We start from the raw sequence: 27,606 nt of genomic DNA, 5'->3' as shown, positions 1-27,606 counted from the left end.
GTTATGAATATCTGAAGGATGGGAATCAAGAAGAAGGGACCAGGCTCTTTACAGTGGTGTCCTGTTTGGCCTGCAGAAGAGGAGGCTCAGGGCAGACCTCATTGCTGTCTGCAACTACCTGAAGGGAGGCTGTAGCCAGGTGGGGTTGGGCTCTTCTGCCAGGTACCCAGCAACAGAACAAGGGGACACAGTCCCAAGTTGTGCTGAGGGAGGTCTAGGCTGGATGTTAGGAGGAAGTTGTTGTCAGAGAGAGTGATTGGCATTGGAATGGGCTGCCCAGGGATGTGCTGGAGTCTCTGTGCCTGGAGGTGTTGAAGCCAAGCCTGTCTGAGGCACTTAGTGCCATGGTCTGGTTGATTGGCCAGGGCTGGGTGCTAGGTTGGGCTGGCTGAGCTTGGAGGTCTCTTCCAATCTGGTTGGCTCTGTGATTCTATGAGTCTATGATTCTGTGACAAGGAGCACTGGATGCCAACTGGAACCCAGGAAGTTCCAAATCTTTACTGTAAAGGGTTCTGGAACTCCTGGCACAGGCTGCCTGGAGTGGTTGTGGAGTCTCCTCCTCTGCAGACTTTCAAGACCCATCTGGATGTGTTCCTGTGTGACCTGCCCTGCTTTGGCAGAGGAGTTGAACGTGATCTCTGGAGGTCCCTTCCAACCCCTACCATTCTATGATCTCTCTTGTTTTGATGGAAGCATTTGCAACGACCATGGAATAGTTCTTAAACAGCTAAATTCCCAAGTTATAGTGGTTCATCTTTAGGCCAATCTGATGTAACCCTGAGCACTGGCAAGAGCTGCCACCTCTCAGCTGTTGTCCTGGTCACAGATGCACCTTCTTCCTCAGCTGACAGCAAATGACTTTGAGTCTGTGAGACATTTCTGTTCATCTGACAAAGGTTCAGACGCAGGAAAATGTGCTGAAGCATTCAAAGCACTACTGTGAGTGTGGGCAGACTACTTCTACAGGTGAGTGCTTTCTGACCATTTTTAATCCCAGTGCAGTGAAGCAGAACTAAAAAAAAAAAAACCCAAACCAAAACACCAAAACCACAACACCAAACTAGACAAGACTGCAGAAGCTGTGGTTCAGCACAGCGTGAAATCCTTGGCGGGGGGGAAAAGTCTTTCCACCACAGTTAGACAAACAGATTTGGCTTGTGCTAGCAGAGAAAAAACAACCAACCAAACAAAAAGAGGTCTGGACTAATGGAAAAAAGACTTGGATGCTGATTTTTCTTCAGTTTCATTTAATATGGGTGTCTTTGTTGGCTGAGCACACGCTGGTGTGGATGGGAGGTGTATTATTGCAAGCCTGCTGTAACACAACCGCGCCGGCTGCATCACATGGTGCCAGTGCAAACAAAGTCTCCCTAACAGCCCCGTGAATAGATGCATTTTCCTGGAATACAGTTTCACTTTGGGACCTATCAGCTGCTTCCTGGGCTACCGAGGGGGTGAGGATAGGCATGGACAGCTTCAGAAGCAGGGAGTTAAGTGTACTAACCTGCAGCGTGCTGCCGAGGCAATCGCGAGTGTTTATGATGCAGCCCCAAAAGGGATCTGCTTAATTCTGTGGCTCTTCTGCTTGGCTGCTGATTGAGACTTAGGCTCTATCTTACAGAGTAAAACATAGCTTGTTAAACACCAGCCAGCCACTCTACTTCCTCCATGCTGTCATGTGTCCAGTTCTGGGCCACTCCACTCAAGAGAGATGTTGAGGTGCTGGAAGGTGTCCAGAGAAGGGCAGCAAGGCTGGGGAGGGGCCTGGAGCAGAGCCCTGTGAGGAGAGGCTGAGGGAGCTGGGGGTGTGCAGCCTGCAGCAGAGGAGGCTCAGGGCAGAACTCATTGCTGTCTGCAGCTACCTGAAGGGAGGCTGTAGCCAGGTGGGGTTGGGCTCTTCTGCCAGGCAGCCAGCAACAGAACAAAGGGGACACAGTCTCAAGCTGTGCCAGGGGAGGTCTAGGCTGGATGTTAGGAGGAAGTTGTTGTCAGAGAGAGTGATTGGCATTGGAATGGGCTGCCCAGGAGGTGGTGGAGTTGCTGTGCCTGGAGGTGTTGAAGCCAAGCCTGGCTGGGGCACTTAGTGCCATGGTCTGGTTGACTGGCCAGGGCTGGGTGCTAGGCTGGCCTGGATGATCTTGGGGGTCTCTTCCAACCTGCTTGATTCTATGGTTTGGGTGTTCCCTGCCCCCCCCCCCCCCCCCCCCCCCCACTTAAGAAAATCACCCAGACTAGACTCAGCCAAGCTGGAAGTTGAATGGAGCTTTCTATTTACAGCTTAGCACAATACACAAGCAGGTATTTACAAACTACACAGCTATGGACAGAAATATACAAGTTAAAAGCCCTCCCCGAAACCTGAGCCCCCAGGAGGGACCCCAACCACCCTTCCACTTTCCTCCCACCCTTCTACCATACCCCAGACTTTGCCTTATGTTCAATATGAGTTTGGAGGGTGAGGAAGCAGAAGGATTAGTCACACCAACAGCAGGTTAGAGAGAGAAGTTCATGCAGCCCCAGAGCCAGAGAGCATCTCAGTTATCTATGTTTATGTTCTCGCTTTTCTCCATCTCAGCAAGCCTAAGAGTGCAGCAGCCATCACCACTGTTTCCTTTTCACAGCCTAGCATCTCATTCTTCTCACCAGAACATCCCAGCTAGGCTCACACTAGCACTGTTTTACACCTAAAGCCTTCAATTTGAATCTGAGAGGCTACCCCAGCGAGTTAGGTTCCTCCACGGAGCAGAGCTCTGCGTTTTCCCTTCGCCCTTTCCCTTCGTGTCAGCTCCAAAGTCAGCACTCTCCTGGCTGGACCCCGTTCAACTTATCTTTCTGATCTTACAGACGTTTATTTTCTTAGCTATTAAGCTACTCCTCTTTTATTTTCTTTCTGTCCCGTTGACTCATCTTATCAATCCATCTAGTGGAAGCTCAACAAAAGCACTCCTCTGAACATCACTTTATGCCTTTTCTTTTTATGTGTTCCTCTTGCCGTTCTCTGAGGTGGTGTTGGATGTTCGTCAGGAGAAAAAAAAAACCACCTCGGTTTCATGTGCACTGATGTGGAATGCTCTAACGACACTTAATTAGAGCTTGGAGAGCATCTTCAGCTCTTAGCTCAAGGAGAACGATCGTGAAGGTGCCAGTCACGTAGGGTGGACGTGAATCAAGGTTGTCGCAGGTAGTTTTGGCTGCGTTTGAGCGTCCCATGCATGGGAGCGGAGCAAATGGGACGGAGTGTCCGCTGGGATTAGGGGCAAAACGAGACATGGCGCTGAGACTCCGCTCTCAGACGGCATCCTCCTGAAGTCTTATCTTGGTACCTGACTGAGTAGCCCCCTCCGGGGGGCTGCTGCCCTCCTTTCCTCCGATCGCCAGCTCAGCGCTCCCACACTGCTCAGCCCCACGGGCCCGGGCATCCCACGGCAGCGTGTCCTGCAGGCCGCCTCGGCCGCGCACCCCCCCGGAACCAGCGGAGGAGGCCATCTTTACCGGCCGCTCGCACACCGCCGCGGGCAGCTCTGCCGGGGGAACGTGCCGCTGCCCAGAGAGCAAAGCTTGTCGAAGCAGAACGGCGCCGAGCCGGCCGGGCTGCCGCCGCAGCTCCCATCCCCGCGCCGCGCCGTCGCTTCCGTAGGGCGGCCGCAGACCGACAGCAGCCACGTGCCGGCAGCGACGGGCGGTGCTCCGGAGGCAGCCGGTCCCGTCCCCGCCCCACGCTGCCCCGCCGGCACCGCCCCGCCAGGCCGCGCCGCGCAGCCCTGCCCCGGCGCCGCTTCCCCGCCCCTCCCGCTGCTGCCACATCCCATTTCCCTTGGCCCGCCCGCCTCCGCCGGCGGCCCGCCCCGCCGCTCGGCCCCCGTCTCACCATTGGCTGACAAACGAGAGCGACGCAGTCGCTGACCAATGGAGCCCAAGATAGTGCGTCGGCGGTAGCCAATAGGCGGGTGAGTGTGCCCGCCCCTGCCCGTCGCGGCCGGGCGTCGGGGTTGCGCGTTGCCATTCGGAGGCAGGGCGGCGCGGGGAGCGGATGGTGGTGACTGCGGGTCCTGTGCGCTGGAGGGGGAAGGAGCAAGAGCTGACTGGGAGCGCCTCCTCCCCACCTCATCCTACCCCATCCGGCTGCCTGCGCCCTCGTCGCGCCCCGCCGCCGGCCGCAGAGAGCGGGCAGCGCTGTACGATGTGAGCGGTCGCGGGGCTCGGGCTGCGCCCCCGGTGCCCACGACGCTGTGGCGGGCGGCAATGGCTAGAGCCTGGCGTGGGAGCAGCCGCTGGCACCGATAGGAAGCGCCGGGGGCAGCTGGGCAGGCAGCGCGGAGACTCCCTCGGGCCGTGAAGCGCTTGTCCCGCCCCCTCTCTCTTTCCTCCCCCTCGTCTCCCTCCTCCTCCTCCTCCTCTTCCCCCTGCGGCCGGTGCATGCAGGGCGCCGGTGGCCGAGGTCGGGCCCCTAGTAGCTGCTGGAACAGGCGACCAGCCGGGTCCTGCGCATCCTCGCTATGTCCTCCTCATCCAGCTCCTCGCAGACCCCCGCCTCCCACCACCAGCCTCCGCCGCAGAGGATGAGGCGCGGCGCCGCCGGGTCCCCCACTGCCGGCAGCGGCACGGTCGGGGGCCCCGGTAACGGCGCAGGGGGAGGCTCGGCGGGGACCAGTCGGCTGCTTCAGCCCATCCGAGCGACCGTCCCGTATCAGCTCCTGCGGGGCAACCAGCACAGCCCGACCCGGTCCCCTTCTGCCTCAGTGGGCAGCAATACCGGGCCAGGGGGCGGCGGCGGGGGTCGTGGCGGAGGCAGCCCACCGCCGCCCAGCGCGACTCCGCCGTTGGCGGCGGGAGGCGGCGCGGCGGAGCCGGGCAGGGTGAAAGGCAGGCAGCGGCGTTCGCCCGAGAGCGGCGGCGGCGGCAGCAGGAGGAGCAGCTCACCTGAGAGACGGAGCCCCAGCTCTCCGGTGTACAGAGGTAAAGCACTGGCACAAAGCCGGCTCCCACTTCCCAGGTCTCCCGGAGTGCTTGCCGGGCACCCTTGGCCTCGGCTTACCTGTGGGGGGGGCGGGGGGGGGGGTCGTTCTGCCCACCCCTTCGGGTCAGCGAGGGTCAGAGCCCGGGGAACTGCTGGCCTGGCTCGGAGGGAGCAGCGCCGCAGGAGTCCTGGAGTGTGTGGAGTGATGGGGGGGGGATGGGTGAGCCCTAAACCACTCTGTTTCGGCCCGTCAGGGAGCTGGGCAGGTGCAGATTGCCCTGCCGGGGGGCGTCCGAGCGGCGGAAAGCGCCTCGTCCCGCCGCCTTTCCCCGAGCAAGGGGGTGAGCCCCTAAATGTCATCTTCCTCGGGCTCAGCGGAGATCCAGCGTGGGAGAAACAGCCCCATCCTTGCTCCACAGCTCCAGTCGCGGGAGGAAATGCCTTCCCGGTGCAGCGGAGTCGGGGCCAGCCCCGCCGCCCCCTCCCCGCAACCCCTGGGGGTGCTGCCGGTGGCTCCGCCGCTCCAGCCCGGCCCCTCTGCGGAGGGAAGCAACCCGGGGGGAGGGTTCCGACAGCAGAGTTCCTGCTCCCGTCTGCTCTCCTTGCTCGGGGGCTTTAAAAGTAGAGGTGCTCAACAGAGGGACGAGTCTAAAATTAACCCTCTTCCCTATCTGCAGGTGTAATTATTTAGTACCGATTGATGATGGGTTGGGTCCGTATCTGGAGTGTCACAGCCCGGTTAAGTGTGTGTTAAAACCAGCCGTCAAACGCCCATCCTTTCCGCAGCGCTCCCTTTCTTAGAAGCCTTGAGTTTTTACGGCATCTTGGGTTAGAATAGGTAATGTTTTCAAACGCAGATTCCAAAGCAAGAAGGAAATTCCCTTCTTTGAGTTGCTTAAAACCCAAGTAACACGGTCTGGCTCCTTGTGGTGGTTAATACCGAATCCTCAGACTGTAAACAACCAGGAAAAAAAAAAACCAACCCAAACAAAACCAAACCCACCCCAAACGTAATCCAGAATAAGCCTGTAAGGCTCAAACTGTATAGCTGCTTCCCCAGCGAGTCCAACTCAACCTGCGTCAGGTTGTGTGTTCGATGACTGGAGGTGTTAAAGTGGCAGTGGCCATCTTACCTCCCCCATCACTCCAGCAGCAGCATGAATCGGGCTGAATGCACTTAGTGTGTTCCCCTGCTATCAGGTATCCCACATCACCCCTTTCTGGGAGCGTTTTCTGTGCTTCTCAATACCCCTCCCTTCTCAGGTCCCTTCCTTTGGGCTTGCTGAGTTGAGTTTCTCTGGCTAATTGTGGTCTGTGTTGGTTACCAACCTGTTTTCTAGCAGTGGAATCTGTTATCTTCCCCTCCCCCCCCCCCCCCCCCCCGGCCATCATTTTCAGTTTCAACGCGTAGTAAAACCTTACAATCTGTTGTATTTGTTGCTTGGGCAATTCTGTTGTCATCAGAGCAGTCCTAGGACGTGGGGAGCCTGTAGCAAATGAGCAATGTGTCACTGCCGGGTATGCATGGAGTTAATTTACCCTGACGAGTTACTTGTGTTGATGCAGATTGGTTGGGTTATAAACTGCACAGAGCATAACTCCAGAACTTCTCAAAGAGATCATTTATTTATACAGAGTTTTTTTGGGGTGGGTTTTTTTTTTTTTTGGTTGTATTTTTTGGTTGGTATTTTTTTTTTGCATGCTTGAAAATGGAACTGAGCTTCAGTGGTTCTGCTTCATTCAAGCTCTGTTGAAAATGTTAATGCTTTTCTCACTGCTAAATGTAGACTTCTCTATTTTTTTGTCCTCCCCCCCCCTTTCCCTTTTCCTCCTTTAACCCTTGGAAGATGCCAGTAGGAAAACAGGCACAGCAACAGCCACCTAGAAGAGGGCATAAAAATAGTGATGCTGCTGAGTACTGTAAATTGTTTAACTATGGGAACCCAGAGCAAAGCCTTGTAGTGGTGCAGTGTAGAAAGGTCTGTGCTGAAGGTGTTTTGAGGAGGGCAGGGTATGAGCAGTTAACCTGCAAGCAAGGAAGAAAAACCCACCCCAGCAAAGCTGGGCTGTATGGAAGGGTCTGTGCTGAAGGTGTTTGGAAGAGGGCAGGGTATGAGCAGTTAACCTGCAAGCAGGGAAGAAAAACCCACCCCAGCAAAGCTGGGCTATATGGAAGGGTCTGTGCTGAAGGTGTTTGGAAGAGGGCAGGGTATGAGCAGTTAACCTGCAAGCAGGGAAGAAAAACCCACCCCAGCAAAGCTGGGCTATATGGAAGGGTCTGTGCTGAAGGTGTTTGGAAGAGGGCAGGGTATGAGCAGTTAACCTGCAAGCAAGGAAGAAAAACCCACCCCAGCAAAGCTGGGCTATATGGAAGGGTCTGTGCTGAAGGTGTTTTGAGGAGGGCAGGGTAGGGTCGGAGCAGTTAACCTGCAAGCAAGGGAAAAAAGAACCCACCCCAGCAAAGCTGTAATGGTTTTCATTATTCCATAGAAATTGTTGTTGTTGGAGGGGGAAGTTTTAATTGTAGAAAGTGGTTTCAACCTTCTTCATCCACGAGGCTGCTCCAGCCTTAACAAGCCCATAAATGAGCACCGAACGACTTCTTTTCATCATTAAAGTGGTTTGAGCTTTGCCTGCCGGTGAGCCACGTTAGCAGCGTGCGGGGCTGGCTTCGCTTGGAGTGCAACCTCTCAATCGTAACCCCTCCATCCAAAAATGCACTCTGTAATCTGTATGAGCTGCGAGGAATTCGTGTGCTTCCCCCGGCCCCCGTTCCTCCAGGTCAAGCCAGCTGCTTGCTGCTGCTGCTGCTGCAGAAGCTGACATCCTCCAGCGAATCCTGAATGAATGAATGAAAACAACGTGATCGCCCTAATAATGACCACGATCGCACACGTCAACAGCTCCGCGTTTTTCTCTGTGCCAAAATGCAGGGCACCATTTTCTAGCAGGGAGAAGATAAACTAAATTTCTTCAGTCTTGTGGATGAAGGAAGGTTCCCAACCCATCCCTCCCTCCCCGCTAAACCCTCACCCACCCCTCCAAAACCTAGAGTTTGGATTACAGTCGCACACCACGGGGCTGGATTTTGTCTTTGTTTTCCTTGCTTGTTCTCTCTGCCTTTCAGTACGTGATGCACAGAGGCTGAAAACTATGTTTGTAGCCTGTCTGCTGATAACAGCAGATAGAAAATTGATTGCTGAACTGGAGGACTGCTGCAGTAATAATGGAGGACTTGGATGGATAGATGGGAGTAGGGGGGGGAAGAATGTTCTGTTTTCAAACACAGACCAGCTTGCTGCAGCTTGCTGCTCCAGCTATTTATAGCTGCTATCAGCATGCAAGTCTTGGGGAAATGATTAAGTTTTGTTGTTGGTTGTCTTTCTCCCCCCCCCCCCACCCCCAAACCCATTTCCCAGTGCTGTGAAAAAAAAAAAGTGGGTTAGGCTCTGGGTATAATCCTGTTGTTTTTCTCACCAGTGCAGATCTGTTTGGCTCTGCAGTCTGACTTGGATTGTGTCATGGATACGCTCGTGCTGGAGACTGATTCTGATGGATGGGTGTTTTTCCTCTCTTCTTTAAGGCACCTGTCCTTTCTCTGCCTCCTTTCAGCCTTTCCCAGCATAGATTTCTTGAACTGCTTATCCTCCCAAGCCATTTTGTAGTGGATATTTTAGTGTTTTGCTCAAGGCTCCTTTCATAAAGGAGATCTCTGTGAGCACACTCCAGCTTTGGAGCCTCTACAGGTCAGAGCAGCTACCATTGCAGACGTTGACATCACTACTACATGAATGAGAGCAGCATGCTCTGTTTCTTTTCCCATCATCATCTTTTCTCTCTTTTCTTTCTGAGCTGCTGTTGGTGTTTTCCTTCTGCAGCAAACCCCCTGGGTGTTTAGAATGGAAACTTGAAGGTGTTCAGTGTTTTCTTGAGGCATCTCTGAGGCTCTCTGGTTGTTAGGAAACGATGGGTGCCAGTGTTTGTGTTTGGTTAGTAGTGATAGTGAGTGGATGAGAAATCATGGGTGCTATATACTGATGTCAAGGTGCTAAGGAAAGCAAAGATGTGTGTGTGTGGGAAGCCTGGGGGGGTAGGATAAGCCTTTGATGTGTCTGCTCCTTTCTTCCTCTTTCAGACATGCTTGTTCCTTACTAGCAGCTACAATTTCATAGCCTATATTCATTTGTGGGGGGGAGAGCTGGCCAGGTGAGAAGTGTCTGCACCTGGTTTTCTTAGGGGGGAATAGATCTGCTGCATCTCTGCTGGCAGAAGGTGAGGCTGCCTGGGTCGTGACAGAAGGGACATTGCAATAAGAATAATAAGGGTGGAAAGAGAAACCCTTTGGACAGGTCAAGCAGAGCCACGCTGCCTGTGTTTTACAGCATGACAGCAGGTTGTTTTCCTTCTAGCCTTAGCTGGCTGAAATCAGTCGTTGCTGTTATGTAAAGCAGGTTGCATGAATAGCAGAGTGAGTTTCCTGTTCACTTGGGGTTTTCACCTGGTGTGTGATGTTTTGTGTACAGGAGGATGTAACTGACTCCTGCGTGGTTCGAGCTCCTTGTAGCTTTCATCAAACACTTTGATTTGTTTAGTGTCAGCTCTGGTGCTGCTGTTACCACCATGATTTGAGGGTTCTTATCTAAACTCTTTTTGTCCTCTCTCTCACACAGATTAGTCTAAAAGGGATACCTGCAAAACAGTGTGATCGGTTTGGCTCTCTTCAGGCTTCCCAATAGCTTTTGCTTCCCAGAATAGCTCCTGAGGCATTGCCAGCTTTAGAAAGAGGAGGAAACTCAAGAGGTAAACTGTGTAAGCAAGTGCAGAGTAATTTGTGGCTCTTGTTATGCAGGTAGATAAAAGGCTACTGGAGTGAGGAGTAAGACAATATTGCTGATCTCTAGACTTGGAAGGGATATCAGTGTTTAAAGCCCCCCAAATTCAGACTTCAAAAGGCAGAACTATTTTAATATCCTGGCTTCAAGCCATCCAATATTTTGGCATCATAGGTATTTATGCCAGAGATCAAGAAGATTCTTTCCCCCCCCCCTTTTATTTCTAACAAGAGTAGGTAAGGAAGTAATTTTTGTGACGCTTCCTATTTCCTGGTGCCTGAATAATAACAGCATTCCCATAATTGTATGGCCAAAACAGTTTTGCTCCAGCTTTGTACCTCTCTCTTCCCAAAATAGCTTTCATTGGAATATAGTATGGTGAAATAAAAGACACTGGCTAAATTTGAACCAGTTGTCTTGCACTGAAAGGGTTCTTCAGTTACATGTTTTAACATCGCTTTAAATGAGGAGAGTGTATCAAATGTCCTTAAATAAATAAGTTCCATAAGACAAATTAATTCAGCTTCTTTCAAGTGTCAAAACAACTGCAGGAAAGTCAAACACGAAGATAATTTCCTCCTGAACCTGAGTGGTGGTGGTGTAACAAAGCAACCTCTTGTCCTGTGGAGAAAATAAAGTGTATGGATAGAGCTGCTTGAGAGAGTCCAAGGGAGGGCTGCAAGGATGCTGAAGGGACTGCAGCACTGTCTTAGGAGGAAAGGCTGAGAGCCCTGGGGCTGCTTAGTCTGGAGAGGAGAAGGCTGAGAGGGGATCTGAGCAATGTCTATAAACATGTGGGGGTCAGGAAGGAAGGGACAGGGGCAGCCTCTGCTCACTTGTGCCCTGGGGTGAGACAAGGAGCAATGGATGGACACTACAGCGTGGCAAGTTCCACCTCAATGTGAGGAAGAACTTCCCCTGCTGTAAGGATGACAGGACCCTGGAGCAGGCTGCCCAGAAAGATTGTGGAGTCTCCTCTGGAGACTTTCCATCTCTGTCTGGATGCATTCCTGTGCGACCTGCACTGTGGTCCTGCCCTGGCAGGGGGCTTGGACTTTATCTCCAGAGGTCCCTTCCAACCCCTAACATCCTGTGATCTATTTTAAATCCCTACCTGACCTTTCCTTCCTATTCTTTGGCTGTCAACAAGCATTGGTGTGCTACATATGGCCAGACTGAAGTTGCCAACGTCCATCCGTATTAAAATCAGTGGCTGATAGTGAAATAAGGTTTCCAAAGTTCATGGTTCCTTTATTTCTCCTTTCCCATGGTCATGGAGCAAACAGGTTCTTCAAATGTATCTTAAACTATATATTTAAATGTAGGAAGTGTAGATGCAAGGGAATGGACCTGAAAATCTTAACCAAGAAACAACCAGTGTTTGCCAACTATTGAATGCCATTGAATGAGCTGCTGAGCTTTGCTGCGTTGCTAAACCTCCCCACTGGAAAGTTGGTTCTTTGGAAAATGGGAAAATAAAAGGTATCTGATAGAGTAATCTGGAAATTTTAGGGTAACCTGGACTTGAAATCAGTCTTTTGAAGGTGGCTGGGGAGCAGCCAGGCAGAGAGGGACCTGGGGGTGCTGGTAGAGAGGAGCTGAAGATGAGGCAGCAGTGCCCAGGTGGGCAGCAGAGCCAATGGCATCCTGGGCTGGCTCAGGAGCAGTGTGGGCAGCAGGACAAGGGAGGTTCTTGTGCCCCTGTGCTCAGCCCTGCTCAGGCCACACCTTGAGTGCTGTGTCCAGTTCTGGGCTCCTCCATTGCAGAGAGATGTTGCAGTACTGGAAGGTGTCCACAGGAGGGCGCCAAAGCTGTGAGGGGCCTGGAGCAGAGCCCTGTGAGGAGAGGCTGAGGGAGCTGGGGGGGTGCAGCCTGCAGCAGAGGAGGCTCAGGGCAGAGCTCATTGCTGCCTGCAGCTACCTGAAGGGAGGCTGTAGCCAGGTGGGGTTGGGCTCTGCTGCCAGGCAGCCAGCAACAGAACAAGGGGACACAGTCTCAAGTTGTAGCAGGGGAGGTCTAGGCTGGATGCTAGGAGGAAGTTGTTGTCAGAGAGAGTGATTGGCATTGGAATGGGCTGCCTGGGGAGGTGGTGGAGTCTCTGTGCCTGGAGGTGTTGAAGCCAAGCCTGGCTGAGGCACTTAGTGCCATGGTCTGGTTGGTTGGCCAGGGCTGGGTGCTAGGTTGGGCTGGCTGAGCTTGGAGCTCTCTTCCAACCTGCTTGATTCTATGATTCCTCCAAAGCAGTCCTTTGGAGGTGCAGGAGAGGCTCCCCAGCAGCAGTCCTTTGGGGGTGAAGGAGATGCTCCCCAGCAGCAGTCCTTTGGGGGTGAAGGAGATGCTCCCCAGCAGCAGTCCTTTGGGGGTGAAGGAGATGCTCCTCAGTGTTTCAGCTAAGGAGAAAGTTTGAAATAGTCTCAGTATTTTCTTTTTCTTCTGGAGCTTCACATGCTGAGTAATTATCTTGCTTTCAAGAAGGTCATAAGTTGGTTCCCCCCACACACACTCTAGTGGCAAATGAAAGCTGCTTGCTGAAGATGCATGACAATACCTTCAGCAGAGAAAAGCCAACACTGGACACAAGAGTTGAGTCCTCTGTGGGTTTCACATATGGTTAGGAAGACTGTTAATGGAGTAGGGTTTAACCACTGACTTTGTTAAAACAAAAAGTAGCTTTTGGTGATGGAAAAGGAAACTAAAGAGACAGAACAGGAAAGTGTTGCTGAAGGCTTGAGCTGGTTAACTGTGGTGATCATCATCTTGCTCTAATGTTAATATTTAAATGCATTGAATTCTTCCTCTTCTCAGTGCTGCCTCCCATGTAAACCTGTGGTGCCTTCAGGCTCCGTGGCAAATGTATTTACATCCCTCTGTGGGAAGGGATAGATCCACCAGCAGCTTGTCAGTCTGAGATTATCCCTCTTGGGTCAGCGTTTCTAAGGTGTGGACCACTGCAGAGTGAGGAGAATTGGGGATTAGAAGGAAGAAAAAAGGATACTTGTTCTTTAATAATCTAGTTCTTGTATTTTGAGTGTGTGGTTACTTCTGAAAAGTTAGACTGGTTCTCAGTTAGGCTTTAATTTCCCCTCCCCCCCCCTTCTTGATTTATCTCTGAAGCTGATCACCTCAAAGCTGTGTTAGGACTGTTTTGGAGGTGGAAATGAAATCCCAAAGCTTGAAAACAGCTGATGGGTGTTAAAGAGATCACAAACTGAAGCTTCTGCTGTATGGATACCTCTTAGAGGATGGTGATGCAGTGTGTAACATCAGCCCTTCTGAATGAACATCAGTCCCTCCAGCTCTTACTCTTCTGAAGGCAGGAACTCATCTGTGGAAATGCTCACCCATGGCTGAAGCTGAGAGGCAGCTGTTCCAGCTGTGTCACTTGGGACCAGAGCTGTTCCTTTACGTGGTCCCCTTGGACTGTCTGGTGATGGCTCTGCTCAGAGTATGTCTTCTGCTGTTAATAAGGCAGAAGAGGACAGGTAGCTGCTGAAAGTCTGGAGGTAGAAGACTTTGCCAGGCCAAGTAGGGCCATGCTGGGAAGTGCCTCCTCTCTGACCTGGGACTACTGCCTGGTCCTGTTCCATTTCTCTTCTGCACCTCCCCTGTTCCCTTAGTGTCTCCACCACTTCTTACCAGCTCCTGCTCTGATATTCTACCAAGCTGTTGACTATGACCCTGTCAAAACCAGGTTAGCTTTCTCTGATGGGGAGGGTGGAAAGCACAGAGGTGTGGATGTCTCCACTCAGGCAGTAGTTTTCTGCACAACCCATTTGTAAGTAGGGATGGTGTTGGGTAATGGAAGATGGTTTTGTTGGAAGGTCTTAGTTTTTCTTAGCAGTAGATCTCTTCATTAGATGTTAGAATCATAGAATCAGTCAGGGTTGGAAGGGACCACAAGGATCACCTAGTTCCAACTCCCCCTGCCATGGGCAGGGACACCCTAGCCTAGATCAGGCTGGCCACAGCCTCATCCAGCCTGGCCTTAAACACCTCCAGGAATGGGGCCACAACTGCCTCCCTGGGCAACCCCTCACCACTCTCATGGTGAAGAACTTCCTCTGGATGTTGCTGCTTCAGAGAACAGTTTATACTTCCTAGGAGGTCACAAAAGGTTGAGCTTGGGTTTGGAAACCTTGCTGCAAGACACTGCATAGGTTAGACCCTTTGTAATTAGTGTTGCTTGTGCCCTAGCAATGGTGTCACAGATGCTGATGCTTGTAAAGCTTTAACTTTTCACTGCTGCTAGTGTTAAAGTGAGGAGTGGCTGCTTGCAGTGAGTGCTGGTTTGTGTACCAGATAGAAATGAGTGATCAGCAGCTCTGGTTCTTGCATGCCCCTCCTTTTGCACAACCTAAAGCTGGTTTACCCCAAGCTACATGGTTGATTTCCTGTTTAGGAAGAATGTGCCTCCTGCTTTGCTTGTGAGAATGGTGACTAAGAGCAGTATGATAGCAATGCCATCTCTTCTGAATTGCAAATCCACAGCTGAAGTTTCAGAATTTCACATATTTGGATGCTGTGGAACTCCACCTTGGAGTATTTTCTTCTCTGCCATGAGGTAGTCTAAGCTAGAAGAGTAGTTTGTGTCCTGTTCCTTGAACACTGCAGGTTGCCTCTTTAAACAAGGTTAGTTGCATCCTCCTTACACTCTCAACATCACCTGAAAATGATCAGGGGATTGGAGCACCTCTCCTATGAGGACAGGCTGAGGATGTTCAGCCTGGGAAAGAGGAGGCTCTGGGAAGACCTAATAGCATCCTGCCAGTACCTGAGGAGCACTACAAGGAGGATGGAGAGAGACTGTTTGCAAAGGCCTGCAGTGACAGGAGCAGGGATAATGGCTTCAGACTAGAGCAGATTTAGATTGGGTGTTAGGAACAAGTTCTGCACCATGAGCGTGGTGGAACACTGGAACATGTTGCCCAGGGGAAGTAGTTGTGGTCCCATCCCTGGAGATATTCAAGGTGAGACTTGGCAGGGCTGTGGGCAACCTGATCAAGTTGAGGATGTCCCTGCTGACTTGGACTGGATGACCTTTGGAGGTCCCTTCCAACCCAGACCATTCCATGATTCAGGAAGATTAGGCTGTAGCCACTTCTGACTTTCAGGAGATAACACTTAGGTCCAGCTGGCTTGAGTGTTTGTGGCAAGATCCCTGCTGTTCATGCTGCACACTTGAAACTCAGATTGATTTATTAAGTATAAATGAGCCTGGAAGTGTTTTCTGTAGCTGTAACCACTCAGCTGTGAACCAGTTAAGTGTATGGCAGAATGGGCATTGTTTTATCAAGTGCCTTTTACTCTCTGGTGGTGTAAATGATACTATGATACTATGATATGATACTATGATAAAGTGCTCATTCTTGAGTTCTGATGAGTTCTTCATGAAGATTGACTAACTGGGTTCCAGCTAGATCTACTTCTTTTATCTATAGACTTTATGGTTAGAAAGTCACAGAATCATAGAATCAACCAGGTTGGAAGAGACCTCCAGGATCATCCAGTCCAGGCTGCAGTAGCAAAACCATGAAATCAAAGCTCTTAAGAAGTGGTTGACATCTGTCAGCATCTGGAAGGCAAAGTGGCCAATTTCTGGTTGGTTGATACTCCAGCAGTGGCTAATTCACTTAATCCTAGTCCTCAGAAATGAGCCCATAAATGCAAAGCTCACTTCTGAGTATGACCTGCAGTCAGCCAGCTCCTGTTTGGGAGCAGATTGCCTCAGTACAGACATAAATGCCTGGAATTGTGAGCATGGAGTAGAGTTGCTTTCAGTAGATGGAGTGCAGTAGCCATGCTGGGTCAGGAGTACTGCTTGGAACTCTTGCACTGTGCTCCTGTGACTCAGGTCTCTGGGACACAGTGTGGAGGAGCCCATCAATGGCTCTACAAGGCCTGTGGAGTCCCTGCAGGGGTCCTAGAATTGTCAGTATTTGGAAGGGACCTCAAGGGTCATCCAGTTCCAACCCTCCTGCTGTGGGCAGGGACACCTCACACTATATCAGGTTGCCCAGAGCCACATCCAGCCTGGCCTTGAAAACATCCAGGATGGAGCTTCCACCACACCCCTGGGCAACCTGTTCCAGTGTCTCACCACTCTCATGGTGAAGAGCTTCTTCCTAGCAACCAATCTGAACCTCCTCTAGCCTGGATCCATTCCCCCCAGTCCAATCACTACCTAACAGCCTAAAGTCCTTCAGTAGCTTTCTTGTAGCTCCCTTCAGATGCTGGAAGGTCACACTAAGGTCTCCTCTGAGCCTTCTCCTCTCCAGACTGAACAGCCCCAACCAACCCTCTCAGCCTGTCTCTATAGCAGAGCAGCTCCAGCCCTCTGATCACCCTTGTGGCCCTTCTCTGGACACACTCCAGCACCTCCAGATCTTTCTTGTAGTAGTGGCTCCAGAGCTGGCTGCAATACTCCAGGTGGGGTCTCAGCAGAGTGGTGTAGAGGGTGAGAATCACCTCCCTCACCCTGCTGCCCACACTTCTCTCCATGCCAGCAAGGAAAACCACACTGAATGAAGATGCTGGAAAGAGGAAAGTTTGGTGATTTTTTTGCTGTGAACTGAATGTGAACAACCTCAATTCTCTCATCCTGTCCTCACAGCAGAGCAGCTGCAGCCCTCTGATCATCCTCCTGGCCCTTCTCTGGACACCTTCCAGCACAGCCCTATCTTTCTTGTGATAGGGGCTGCAGAGCTGGGCACTGCCTCATTGCTGCTGCACGCCTTGGCAGACCTCAGTAGCCCAGGAGGACTGGAAGATGCTGGTGGATTGCTGCAGGTCTCAGCGTGGTGCAGTCTGTGCTCTGGAAAGGGTTGGTGACAGCAGTTCTCCCACGTGGAGTCAGCTTAAATTCAGTGCTGCTTGTCAGCTAATCTCTCTGGAGCCCTGCAGGGTACATTGCAGCAGCCAAGAAGCTCTGCAGCGTTGCCTCTGTGCAGCTGGGTGTCACACCTCCATCTCCAGTGTGTCATGTATTATGAAGAGTCTTTGTTGTGGGTGATATCTTCACTTGCTGCTTTTCTGAGTAACAGGGAGCTGACCTGCTCCATAAAAACTTAACCCAGATTTCTGCTGAGCATCCCTGAGCAGACTTTGAACAGTCTTAACTCTAAAAATATGGCAGCTAACTGCTGAAGAATGCAGAATGAAGACTTGGGGTTTACACAGTAGCTGGGAAGCTGCCAGATTGGAGGAGAAGCTGTCCTCACAGAAATAAATTTGTCTTCAAGGTCCTGAAATGTTCATTCTGCACTGCTAGCTGTGTGTGCTGAGCTGTGGCAGCTGAGAGTGGCATACCCCCACACGTCCTTCCTCTCATTCTCTTGATTCCTCTCTTGCCTCCTGTGTTGTAGCTGATACTGAGTAACCCCCACAGAGAAGCCATACTATAGATGTGAAATACTTGATCCTCTCTGCAGAGGAGAAGAAGAGAAAGTCCTAAAAGAGCAAAATCATAGAATTAACCAGGTTGGAAGAGACCTCCAAGCTCATCCAGCCCAACCTAGCACCCAGCCCTGGCCAAGCAACCAGACCATGGCACTAAGTGCCCCAGCCAGGCTTGGCTTCAACACCTCCAGCCACAGCCACTCCACCACCTCCCTGGGCAGCCCATTCCAATGCCAATCACTCTCTGCCAACAACTTCCTCCTAGCATCCAGCCTAGACCTCCCCTGGCACAGCTTGAGACTGTGTCCCCTTCTTCTGTTGCTGCTTGCCTGGCAGAAGAGCCCAACCCCACCTGGCTACAGCCTCCCTTCAGGCAGCTGCAGGCAGCAATGAGCTCTGCCCTGAGCCTCCTCTGTTGCAGGCTGCACCCCCCCAGCTCCCTCAGCCTCTCCTCACAGGGCTCTGCTCCAGGCCCCTCACAGCTTTGTCGCCCTCCTGTGGACACCTTCCAGTAGTGCAACATCTCTCTGCAATGGAGGAGCCCAGAACTGGACACAGCACTCAAGGGGTGGCCTGAGCAGTGCTGAGCACAGGGGCACAAGAACCTCCCTTGTCCTGCTGCCCACACTGCTCCTGAGCCAGCCCAGGATGCCATTGGCTCTGCTGCCCACCTGGGCACTGCTGCCTCATCTCCAGCTCCTCTCTGCCAGCACCCCCAGGTCCCTCTCTGCCTGGCTGCTCTCAGCCACTCTGTCCCCAGCCTGTAGTGCTGCTTGGGGTTGTTGTGGCCAAAGTGTAGAACCCTGCCCTTGGCCTTGCTCAATCTCATCCCATTGCCCTCATAGGCTAAATAACTAAAACAATTAACCCACTAATGTGTCTTTGAGAAACCTCTGCACAAGTAAGTTACTTGGCACAGATACTAAATGTGGGAGATGCAGAAAACTTTGGGCTGTGTTAAATTCAGAGAGGTTCATGCTTTCAAACCAAGTTGGTAGTCAAAGTGCCCAGTCCATACATTGCTTGAATTATTCATCTTCTCAGTGTGTTCTCTGCATCTACCTTAATCTCTTCCCAAAGAATTCAGATGGTTTGGAGGGGGGGGACTTAGGGTATAATTTAGTGGTGTGTGTATAAACTCTAATAAGGAGTTGGAGGATATAAGGAAGGGGTCTGGTGGCAAGAATAATAGTTAAACCCCCTCCTTGTAGCTGCACTGAAGATAGGAATTGTCAAGTCTGACAGCTTAGTCTGGGAGAAGTTGGGTAGTGATAGGACTAAGGGGGAAGGGCTCCAGGCTGGAGGAGGGGAGATTTAGATGTAGTATTAGGAAGTTCTTCACCACTAAGGGGTCCTGACTGATGTTTATAACTATGTAAGGGGTGAGTGGCAGGAGGCTGGAGCCAGGCTGTGCTGGGTGATGCCCAGTGACAGGACAAGGGGCAGTGGGGGGAAGTTGAGGCATAGAAAGTTCCATGTGAACCTGAGGAAGAACTTCTTCCCTGTGAGGGTAACAGAACCCTGGCTGCCCAGGGGGGCTGTGGAGTCTCCCTCTCTGGAGATATTCAAGAGCCACCTGGATGCATTCCTGTGTGATCTGCTCTGGGTGATCCTGCTCCTGGCAGGGGAGCTGAACCAAATGAGCTTTTGAGGTCCCTTCCAGCCCCTGACATTCTGTGATTGTATGGTAAGGGTGGTGAGACACTAGAACAGGTTGCCCAGGGAGGTGGTGGAAGCCTCATCCATCCCTGTGTGTGGCTGTGTGTAACCTGATCTGGTGTGAGGTGTCCCTGCCTGTGGCAGGGGGTTTGGAGCTGGATGATGCTTGGGGTCCCTCCCACCCCTGACAGTTGTGTGATTCTATGACATGGATGTGCTGTCACTGTACACACAATAAATGTTGCCTGCTTTCTGCAATTGGACCTTGCTTTAGTCCTGCACATTCCCATGCTTGTACAGCACAACTCTATCCTCCATGGAGCTGTGTTCTAAAACCCATACATCTGGACTGAAGCTTCAGCCTGCAGAAAGAAGCAGTGTCAGAATTGACTGGACAAGGCTGCTTGCTCTGAGCTGAATATGGAGAGACTGTGTTGATGAAAAATGTTCTAACACCATTGGAATTTTTCAGGCATGAGGAAAGCTCAAGGATGTGGTCTGATTGCCTGGGCATTTCTCTCAAAACAGGTTAAGGAGTAAGCAGGGAGCCTACAGGAAAACAACAGGAAGAACTGAGAAAGGAATGCCACTTTATCAATCAAAAAGTGAAACTGAGCTGAGCATTGTTCAAACCTGAGCAGGCTTAGACTTTGCACACTTCCAAGACAGCAGAGGCATGCAAATAGATGAATATGGGGGGGGGGGGAATCAGTTGCATCCATTTGGTACCAAGAAAAAAAGAGATTAAGGATGGTCTGAGACAGGATCCCTGATCTAGTGTGAGGCGTCCCTGCCCACAGCAGGGGGGTTGGATCTAGATGATCCTTGTGGTCCCTTCCAACCCTGACTGATTCTATGATCTGCAGGAGGCTATGGCTTCAAAATCAACTCCAAGCAGTCACAGAATGGTAGAGGTTGGAAGGGACCTCAGAAGATAATAGCAGAAATCTGAGAGGAAATAGCACAGATATTTCTTCAGTGCTTTGAGCTCACCAGGGTGACATAAAAGCTTTCTGCAAGGACAGGAATTGATTTAGTCATTTATTTATTTTAACCCAGGAAGATAAAAGAAGTGAACTATTAAGGGAGAAGGTGATTTGGAATTGGGAATTCCCGAGGCTGTTGCAAGATACAGATGGAATATTCTGATGAAGTCAATTCAGAGACCTTACCTGGAGTACTGTGCCCAGCTCTGGGACACCCAACACAAGAGAGGCATGGACCTGCTGGAGTGGGTTCAGAGGATTGGAGCACCTCTGCTGCGAATACAGGCTGAAAGAATTAGGGATGTTCAGCCTGGAGAGGAGAAAGCTCCAGAGATGCATTTCATCATCTGAAGGGGACCTGCAGGAAGGCTGTGGAGGGACTGTTAAGAAGGACTTGTGGTGATAGGATGAAGGGTAGTGGTTTGAAATTGGAGCAGGGCAGAGTTAGGTTGGATATGAAGAGGAAGCTCTTCACAATGAGAGTGGTGAAATACTGGAACAGGCTGCCCAGGGATGTGGTTAAAGCCTTGTCCCTGGAGACATTCAAGATCAGGCTTGCTGTGGCCCTGGGCAGCCTGCTCTAGGTGGGGGTGTCCCTGCTGACTGCAGGGGGTTTGGACAAAATGACCTTTGAGGGTCCCTTCAACCTGGTGCAGTCTGTATTGGAATGGGCTGCCCAGGGAGGTGGTGGAGTCTCTGTGGATGGAGGTGTTGAAGCAAAGCCTGGATGAGGCACTTAGTGCCATGGTCTGGTTGATTGGGCAGGGCTGGGTGCTAGGTTGGACTGGCTGAGCTTGGAGCTCTCTTCCAACCTGCTTGATTCTGGTCTAGTTCATTGGATAGGGCTGGGTGCTAGGTTGGGCTGGATGATCTTGGAGGTCTCTTCCAACCTGGTTGATTCTATGATGCTATGTCTAGACTGCATCTGCTTGCTTCCAGAAGGGGGAGAGGAAGATGCTGATAGGTGAGCTCAGGTTGATTTAGCTGAAGCAGCTTTTGGTACCAGTGGTGGCTGTTAGCTTCACTCCTCTGCTGCAGGTGAGTTTCCTTCACCACACACAGGGCAGAAGGCAGCATTTTAGCTAACATGAGCTGTGAAGGTGGCTTTGAGATGACTATGTGCTGCCTGTGTGTTGGATGGGAAGGCAATCTCTTCATTTTAGAGCTGTAGCAGATGGTTTTGTTTGAGCCCTGTGTCCTTTTCAAAAGAGATGTCATGTGTTAGTCTCCTACTAAATTACATTTGGCTGGCAGAGAAGTGGAGCCCTTTTTTAACTGCAGTCAGCCTAGGTGGTGTAACTGGAATGCTTTTTGGCTCCCAAGGCAGAACCATCATTTCATGATTCCATGCAGTTTTAGTTGGTTGCAACTGGGAGGTAGAATCATCCTGAACTGATGAGGGGCCTGGAGCACAAACCCTGTGAGGAGAGGCTGAGGGAGCTGGGGGTGTGCAGCCTGCAACAGAGGAGGCTCAGGGCAGAGCTCATTGCTGTCTGCAGCTGCCTGCAGGGAGGCTGTAGCCAGGTGGGGTTGGGCTCTGCTGCCAGGCAACCAGCAACAGAAGAAGGGGACACAGTCTCAAGTTGTGGCAGGGGAGGTCTAGGATGGATGTTAGGAGGAAGTTGTTGCCAGAGAGAGTGATTGGCATTGGAATGGGCTGCCCAGGGAGGTGGTGGAGTTGCTGTGCCTGGAGGTGTTGAAGCCAAGCCTGGCTGGGGCACTTAGTGCCATGGTCTGGTTGATTGGCCAGGGCTGGGTGCTAGGTTGGACTGGCTGAGCTTGGAGGTCTCTTCCAACCTGCTTGATTCTGGTCTGGTTGTTTGGCTAGGGCTGGGTGCTAGGTTGGACTGGATGATCTTGGAGGTCTCTTCCAACCTGGTTGACTCTATGATTCTGTGAAAATTCCTCACTGAAGTGGTTCTCAAACCCTGGAGCAGGCTCCCCAGGGTGAGGTGGTTGAATCCCCATCCCTGGAGGTGTTGAAAAGAGGCAGTGATGTGGCGCTGGGGGACATGATTTAGCCCCAGCCTTGGTGGAGTTAGAGAATGGTTGGAGTCGGTGATCTTAAAGGGCTCTTCCAAGCAGAATGGTTCTGTGATTTCTCTGAAGAGGTCTGGTTCAACCTTACCTACATTGATGCACCATACTGTAAGCATTCTGTATTAGAGCAAACTGTATCCTGATCGTTGTCCTGAACGCTAGAGGTGCAGTCTGCCTTTTGCCATCCAGAAAGAAGATGCATGTGGAGCTCAGTAGTACTTTTGGGGCTCAGAAGTGTGCTAGCAGGCTTGCACTCAAGTTATGAGCAGAGGTTTTTGGTGAGGTCAGATCAGTGTGTGTAGCATGTGCCTGACCTGAAAGTCATCTCACTTCTTTGATCACATTGGGTGATTTTGTGCTCCACCACCTCCCTGGAGGTGTTCAAGGCCAGGTTGGATGAGACTTTGAGTGACCTGTTCTAGTGGGAAGTGTCCCTGCCTGTGACAGGGGGTTGGAACTGGTTGATCTTTGAGGTCCTTTCCAACCTAAACCATTCTATGTTTGTTTTCAGCTTGACATTTCAGCTGAGCTTTCTGATGTCTTCTTGTGTCGTAGCTACCTTTTGACACTTCACAGCAAATCTAGCCTGACCTTTTGGTGCTGGTGGTGTTGATTTTTTTCTTCTGGTTTTCTCCAGTGGACAGGCCAAAATCCCAGCAAATCAGAACTTCTGCTACCATCAGGAGAACCTCTTCTTTGGACACAATAACAGGACCTTACCTCACGGGACAGTGGCCACGCGATCCCCACGTGCACTACCCTTCGTGTATGAAAGATAAATCCACTCAGGTAAAAGCTGCAAAATGATGTCTTCATGATGATATTTCTTTTTTATCTCACTCATCTGTGAATTGTAGCTCACTTTAATCCTGAATAAGAGTGGTGAGAGCCTGGAATGGGTTGCCCAGGGAGGTGGTTGAGGCTCCGTGCCTGGAGGTGTTTAAGGCCAGGCTGGGTGAGGCTGTGGCCAGCCTGAGCTAGGGTAGGGTGTCCCTGCCAATGGCATGGGGCTTGGAACCAGATGATCCTTGTGGTCCCTTCCAACCTTGACTGATTCTATGATTCTAAATGTGGGTTCACTTCATTTCAGACAAGAAGCCTGAAAAACAGGGTGCAGTGTTCTACACAGCAAGAGTGGTTGGCATTGGAATGGGCTGCCTGGGGAGGTGGTGGAGTCCCCAGCCCTGGGGGTGTTTAAGAGGAGGCTGGATGAGGCACTTAGTGCCATGGGTTAGTTAATTAGAAGCTGTTAAGTGCTAGGTTGGACTGGATGACCCTAGAGGTCTTCTCCATCCTGGTTGATTCTGTGAGTGTCAATTCAGTACCAGGGGATGTGGCAGATAATGGTTTTGTGCTTCTGGAAAATGACTGTTAAAAACAATTTTCTGCCTGTGGGCAGATCTGTCGAGGCTAAATAAGCAGATTTCAGTCTCAGCCCTGTAGCTGTTTTGTTTTGAAGCTGCTCTATGCAACATTGTGCTGGGTGTTACTGGAAATAAAAGATAGCATCAGAGCAGCAGCTGACAGACTGAAGGTTTTACTGAATGGTGGTAAGAAATCTCTGTGTGGAGGTGGGAAAGGTGCTAAGAATTGATCAGTTTGTCACTAGAGAGGAAATCAAGAAGGAGAAGCTGGGACTGAGCATGCACTGTGGTTGTGAGGTAGCAGCAAGACAGACAGAATGCTCCATGGAAGAGCTGCCCCTTGAACCAGACAGCAGACTGAGAGCCTTACCCCAGCTAGAAAGAGAAGGCTCCTGAGGTTTATGTGTGGCTGGGTACCTGTGTGATACCCTTAGAGCCTTCTCAGGGCTCTACCCTTGGCAGGAAGCTCTGGCAGGTGGCATTCATAGTGCTCCAGTACCATGTGGCTTAAAAGGTGAACATTGTTCCTTGCCTGATCCTTCGTCCTGCTGAAGGCTCTTGCTCACAACACTCTAAGCAGCTGAGAGGAAGAAAAGGTAATTCTAAACCCCACACATGATTAGCAAAGGAGTTGCATTCTTGGCTTCTTCAGTAGGGATGCTATGGTCTGGAGTAAGCCACCTGAGTTTGTTCTGAACTAAATTGGAAAGAAGAAACTGTCTTTGGTTGTAACTTCAACCTACAGACTTGTAGGGGGGGCTGTGAAATCAGGTTTCTGGCTCTTGTGCCATGACTCTGGGTCCACTGTTATCATAGGTGTCCTGCAATGAAAAATGCTACTTCTGCCAGCCTGCCTTGTCCTTAGAGCTCTTCTTTTGCCATCAAGAATTGTTTTTCTGGATGCTTACATTGTCACAGTGCATACAGTACCCTTAGAATATCACACAGCAGCTCTTGAAATCCATGGTGGGTTGTGGTCTTCTGTGTAATGCTGCATTTGTCAGGAGAAGTGAAAATGTATAAACAATAAAATACCCTGTACTGTAACACAGGAATTCTTCTGAGGCAGGAAGGATGAGCATAGAATGCTGAGGAAAAAGGACCCAGGGAGGTGGTGGAGTTGCTGTCCCTTGGAGGTGTTGAAGCCAAGCCTGGCTGAGGCACTCAGTGCCATGGTCTGGTTGATTGGCCAGGGCTGGGTGCTAGGTTGGGCTGGCTGAGCTTGGAGGTCTCTTCCAACCTGCTTGATTCTATGACTCTATTCTATGATTCTTAGTGCCATGGTCTGGTTGATTGGCCAAGGCTGGGTGCTAGGTTGGGCTGGATGAACTTGGAGGTCTCTTCCACCCTGCTTGATTCTATGATTCTAAGTCCTACCTATAAGTCTACTCACCAAGATTCACCTTCAACCACAAGTTAACTTTGCTGTCATGAAGAGTCCACCTAAGCTCATCTTAATCCTGGATTTACTCCAAGGTGCCTTTTTCAAGCCCTCATTTCTATGTGATTTTCAGTGCCATACTTTGTAGTTACTGTATGCATTTCTTAGCCCCCTCTCAAACTTTGGAAATATCCCTCTGGATAGAAAAGTTGGAATATTTAAACATTTCCCAAACAAACCTTTTCAACTAAGTTACAGAAAAGAGAAACAAACTCATTCTATAAATATTTGAGCTCCCAAGAATTTGGCAGTGAAGTTGCTTCCCTAGTGGACCTCGACTAAGTGTTTAGGTTATTTGACCTCTTAGCTCTCAGCCTTTGCCTCATTCAGAAACAAAGCTCACAGGGAGGAAGGAAATAAAAAAGAATAGTAATAAAAAAAGAAGTGCAGTGTGCACTTGCAGCCCAGAGAGCAACCAGAGCCTGGGCTGCAGCAGCAGCAGTGTGGCCAGCAGGGCCAGGGAGGGGATTCTCCCCCTCTGATCTGCTGAGACCCCACCTGGAGTCCTGCATCCAGTTCTGGAGCTGCTATTCCAAGAGGGATGTGGAGATGCTGGAGAGTGTCCAGAGCAGGGCCAGGAGGATGCTCAGAGGCTGCAGCAGCTCTGCTGTGAGCACAGACTGAAAGAGTTGGGGCTGTGCAGGCTGGAGCAGAGGAGGCTCCCAGGTGACCTTCTTGTGGCCTGCCAGGATCTGAAGTGGGCTACAAAAAAGCTGGGGAGGGACTTTTGAGGCTGTCCCTTTTGAGGGAGTGCCAGGACTGGGGGAATGCAGCAAACCTGGAGGTGAAGAGATTCAGAGTGGCTGTGAGGAGGAAGTTGTTGAGCAGGAGAGTGGTGAGAGGCTGGAATGGGTTGCCCAGGGAGGTGGTTGAGGCCCCATGGCTGGAGGTGTTTGAGGCCAGGCTGGCTGAGGCTGTGTGCAGCCTGCTCTAGGGTAGGGTGTCCCTGGGCATGGCAGGGGGTTGGAACTGGCTGCTCCTTGTGGTCCCTTCCAACCCTGCCTGATTCTATGACTCTAAGTTTTACCTTCTCAGAAGACTCAGATGTCAGAGGGAGCAGAGACAGTACCACCTGAAGCGTAGTTCCAGAGGGATAAGGACATGGCTTGGATTGATGTGGCTGTCTTTTAACCACACATCATGTTGGCTGTCTGGTTTTTAATCAGATGATGCAGAACCCAAGCACTCAGCAGGGTTTGAGCTGTGAGACACATGTCTTGGCTGCTCAGGACTGTAGGAATATGTCAGATGTCAGGAGCAGGCTGATTGGTGTGGTGGATCCCAGGCTTTTTAAACTGAACCTTTGGGTAAGGAGGCTCACAAATGATCATTAAATATTGATCCAGGTTTTGTTTGTGTGCTGGATTCTTTTGTTGACTGAGCTCTGTGTAGTTTGAAGTGCATCTAACGTCAAGAGCTGAGCTGCAAGTCATTGATGGGATGCATGCATGGCAAATTAGGTTCAATTCAATTAGAACCTTGCTCTTTGCCTGGCTACCCAGCACAAGTACTTCTGCTGCTTCGTGTTTGTTGGCTGAGGAACAGTTCAGCTCCTGGGAGTTCACGGAGTGTACAGGAGCTAAAAATAGGGGGCTGGAACACCTCTGCTATGAGGACAGGCTGAGGGAGCTGGGGATGTTCAGCCTGGAGAAGAGAAGGCTCTGGGGAGACCTAGGAGCAGCCTAGCAGTAATTGAAGGGGGCACAAGCAGGCTGCAGAGGGAATCATAGAATCATAGAATCAAGCATGTTGGAAGAGAGCTCCAAGCTCATCCAGTCCAACCTAGCACCCAGCCCTATCCAGTCAACCCGACCATGGCACCAAGTGCCTCATGCAGGCTTTTCTTGAAGACCTCCAGGGATGGTGACTCCACCACCTCCCTGGGCAGCCCATTCCAATGCCAATCACTCTCTCTGCCAACAACTTCCTCCTGACATCCAGCTTAGACTTCCCCTGGCACAACTTGAGGCTGTGTCCCCTTCTTCTATTGGTGATTGGCTGGCAGCAGAGCCCAACCCCACCTGGCTACAGCCTCTCTTCAGGCAGCTGCAGACAGCAATGAGCTCTGCCCTGAGCCTCCTCTGCTGCAGGCTGCACACCCCCAGCTCCCTCAGCCTCTCCTCACAGGGCTCTGCTCCAGGCCCCTCACAGCTTTGTCACCCTTCTCTGGACACCTTCCAGTACTGCAACATCTCTCTTGAATTGAGTGTCCCAGAACTGGACACAGCACTCAAGGTGTGGCCTGAGCAGGGCTGAGCACAGGGGCAGAAGAACCTCCCTTGTCCTGCTGCCCACACTGCTCCTGATGAAAATGAAAATCAAGAAACCATTTCTGTTTGGTGTGAGCACTGCAGCATTGAATTATCTCTTTGTCTTACCTGTGAACTCATGAACACTGCTGTCAGTGTAACTTTACCTTGTAGGTGGAATAATTAGCTAGTTCAAGGGTGCTTCTTGTCCTTAATTAAATGTTAATTTAGACTCTGGATTTCATGCAGGTGGTGATTATAGCTGTTCCACCTTTCTTACAATTCTGGTGTTTAAGTAAGAGTCAGATTCTGGTCTTCATCACAGTCAGAGGAACCTTTAATGCATTTTCTTCCAACTCCTCTTTTTCACAGCCACAGACAGCATTGGGTTGGAAGGGACCCTCTAAGGGCATCTTGTCCAACCTCCCCTGCAGTCAGCAGGGACATCTGCAACTAGAGCAGGCTGCCCAGGGCCACATCAAGCTTGATCTTGAATGTCTCCAGGGCCAGGACCTCCACCACACCTCTGGGCAGCCTGTTCCTGTATTTCACCACTCTCATTGTAAAGAGCTTTCCCCTAATATCCAGAGCCTTGTTGAGCCTCACATTGAATATCTCCAGGGATGGGGTTCTTGACTACCTCCCTGGGCAACCTGTTGCAGTGTTCTACCACCCTCATGCT

The 27,606-nt window shown here is 51.1% G+C and overlaps 1 protein-coding gene across 4 annotated transcripts in view; it reads left to right on the top strand.

The window, feature by feature from the left end:
* Positions 1 to 3,983: 3,983 nt before the first annotated feature.
* The window catches only part of GLCCI1 (glucocorticoid induced 1), a 49,369-nt gene continuing 25,746 nt past the window's right edge, over positions 3,984 to 27,606 (top strand). For 2 of the 4 annotated variants that reach the window (XM_064167183.1, XM_064167182.1), the window contains exons 1-2: positions 3,984 to 4,956; positions 22,508 to 22,659. In XM_064167183.1, the coding sequence (XP_064023253.1) occupies positions 4,497 to 4,956; positions 22,508 to 22,659 (612 nt within the window). In that variant the 5' untranslated portion in view covers positions 3,984 to 4,496. The remainder of the gene's footprint in view (positions 4,957 to 22,507; positions 22,660 to 27,606) is intronic. The other 2 variants (XM_064167181.1, XM_064167180.1) reach the window with 1 other exon arrangement.

Source organism: Pogoniulus pusillus, chromosome 28, assembly GCF_015220805.1.
Source record: "Pogoniulus pusillus isolate bPogPus1 chromosome 28, bPogPus1.pri, whole genome shotgun sequence".
In the NCBI taxonomy this organism is placed as follows: domain Eukaryota; kingdom Metazoa; phylum Chordata; class Aves; order Piciformes; family Lybiidae; genus Pogoniulus; species Pogoniulus pusillus.
Note: the sequence above shows the minus strand (reverse complement) of the source record. Positions and strands in the feature narration are given on the sequence as shown.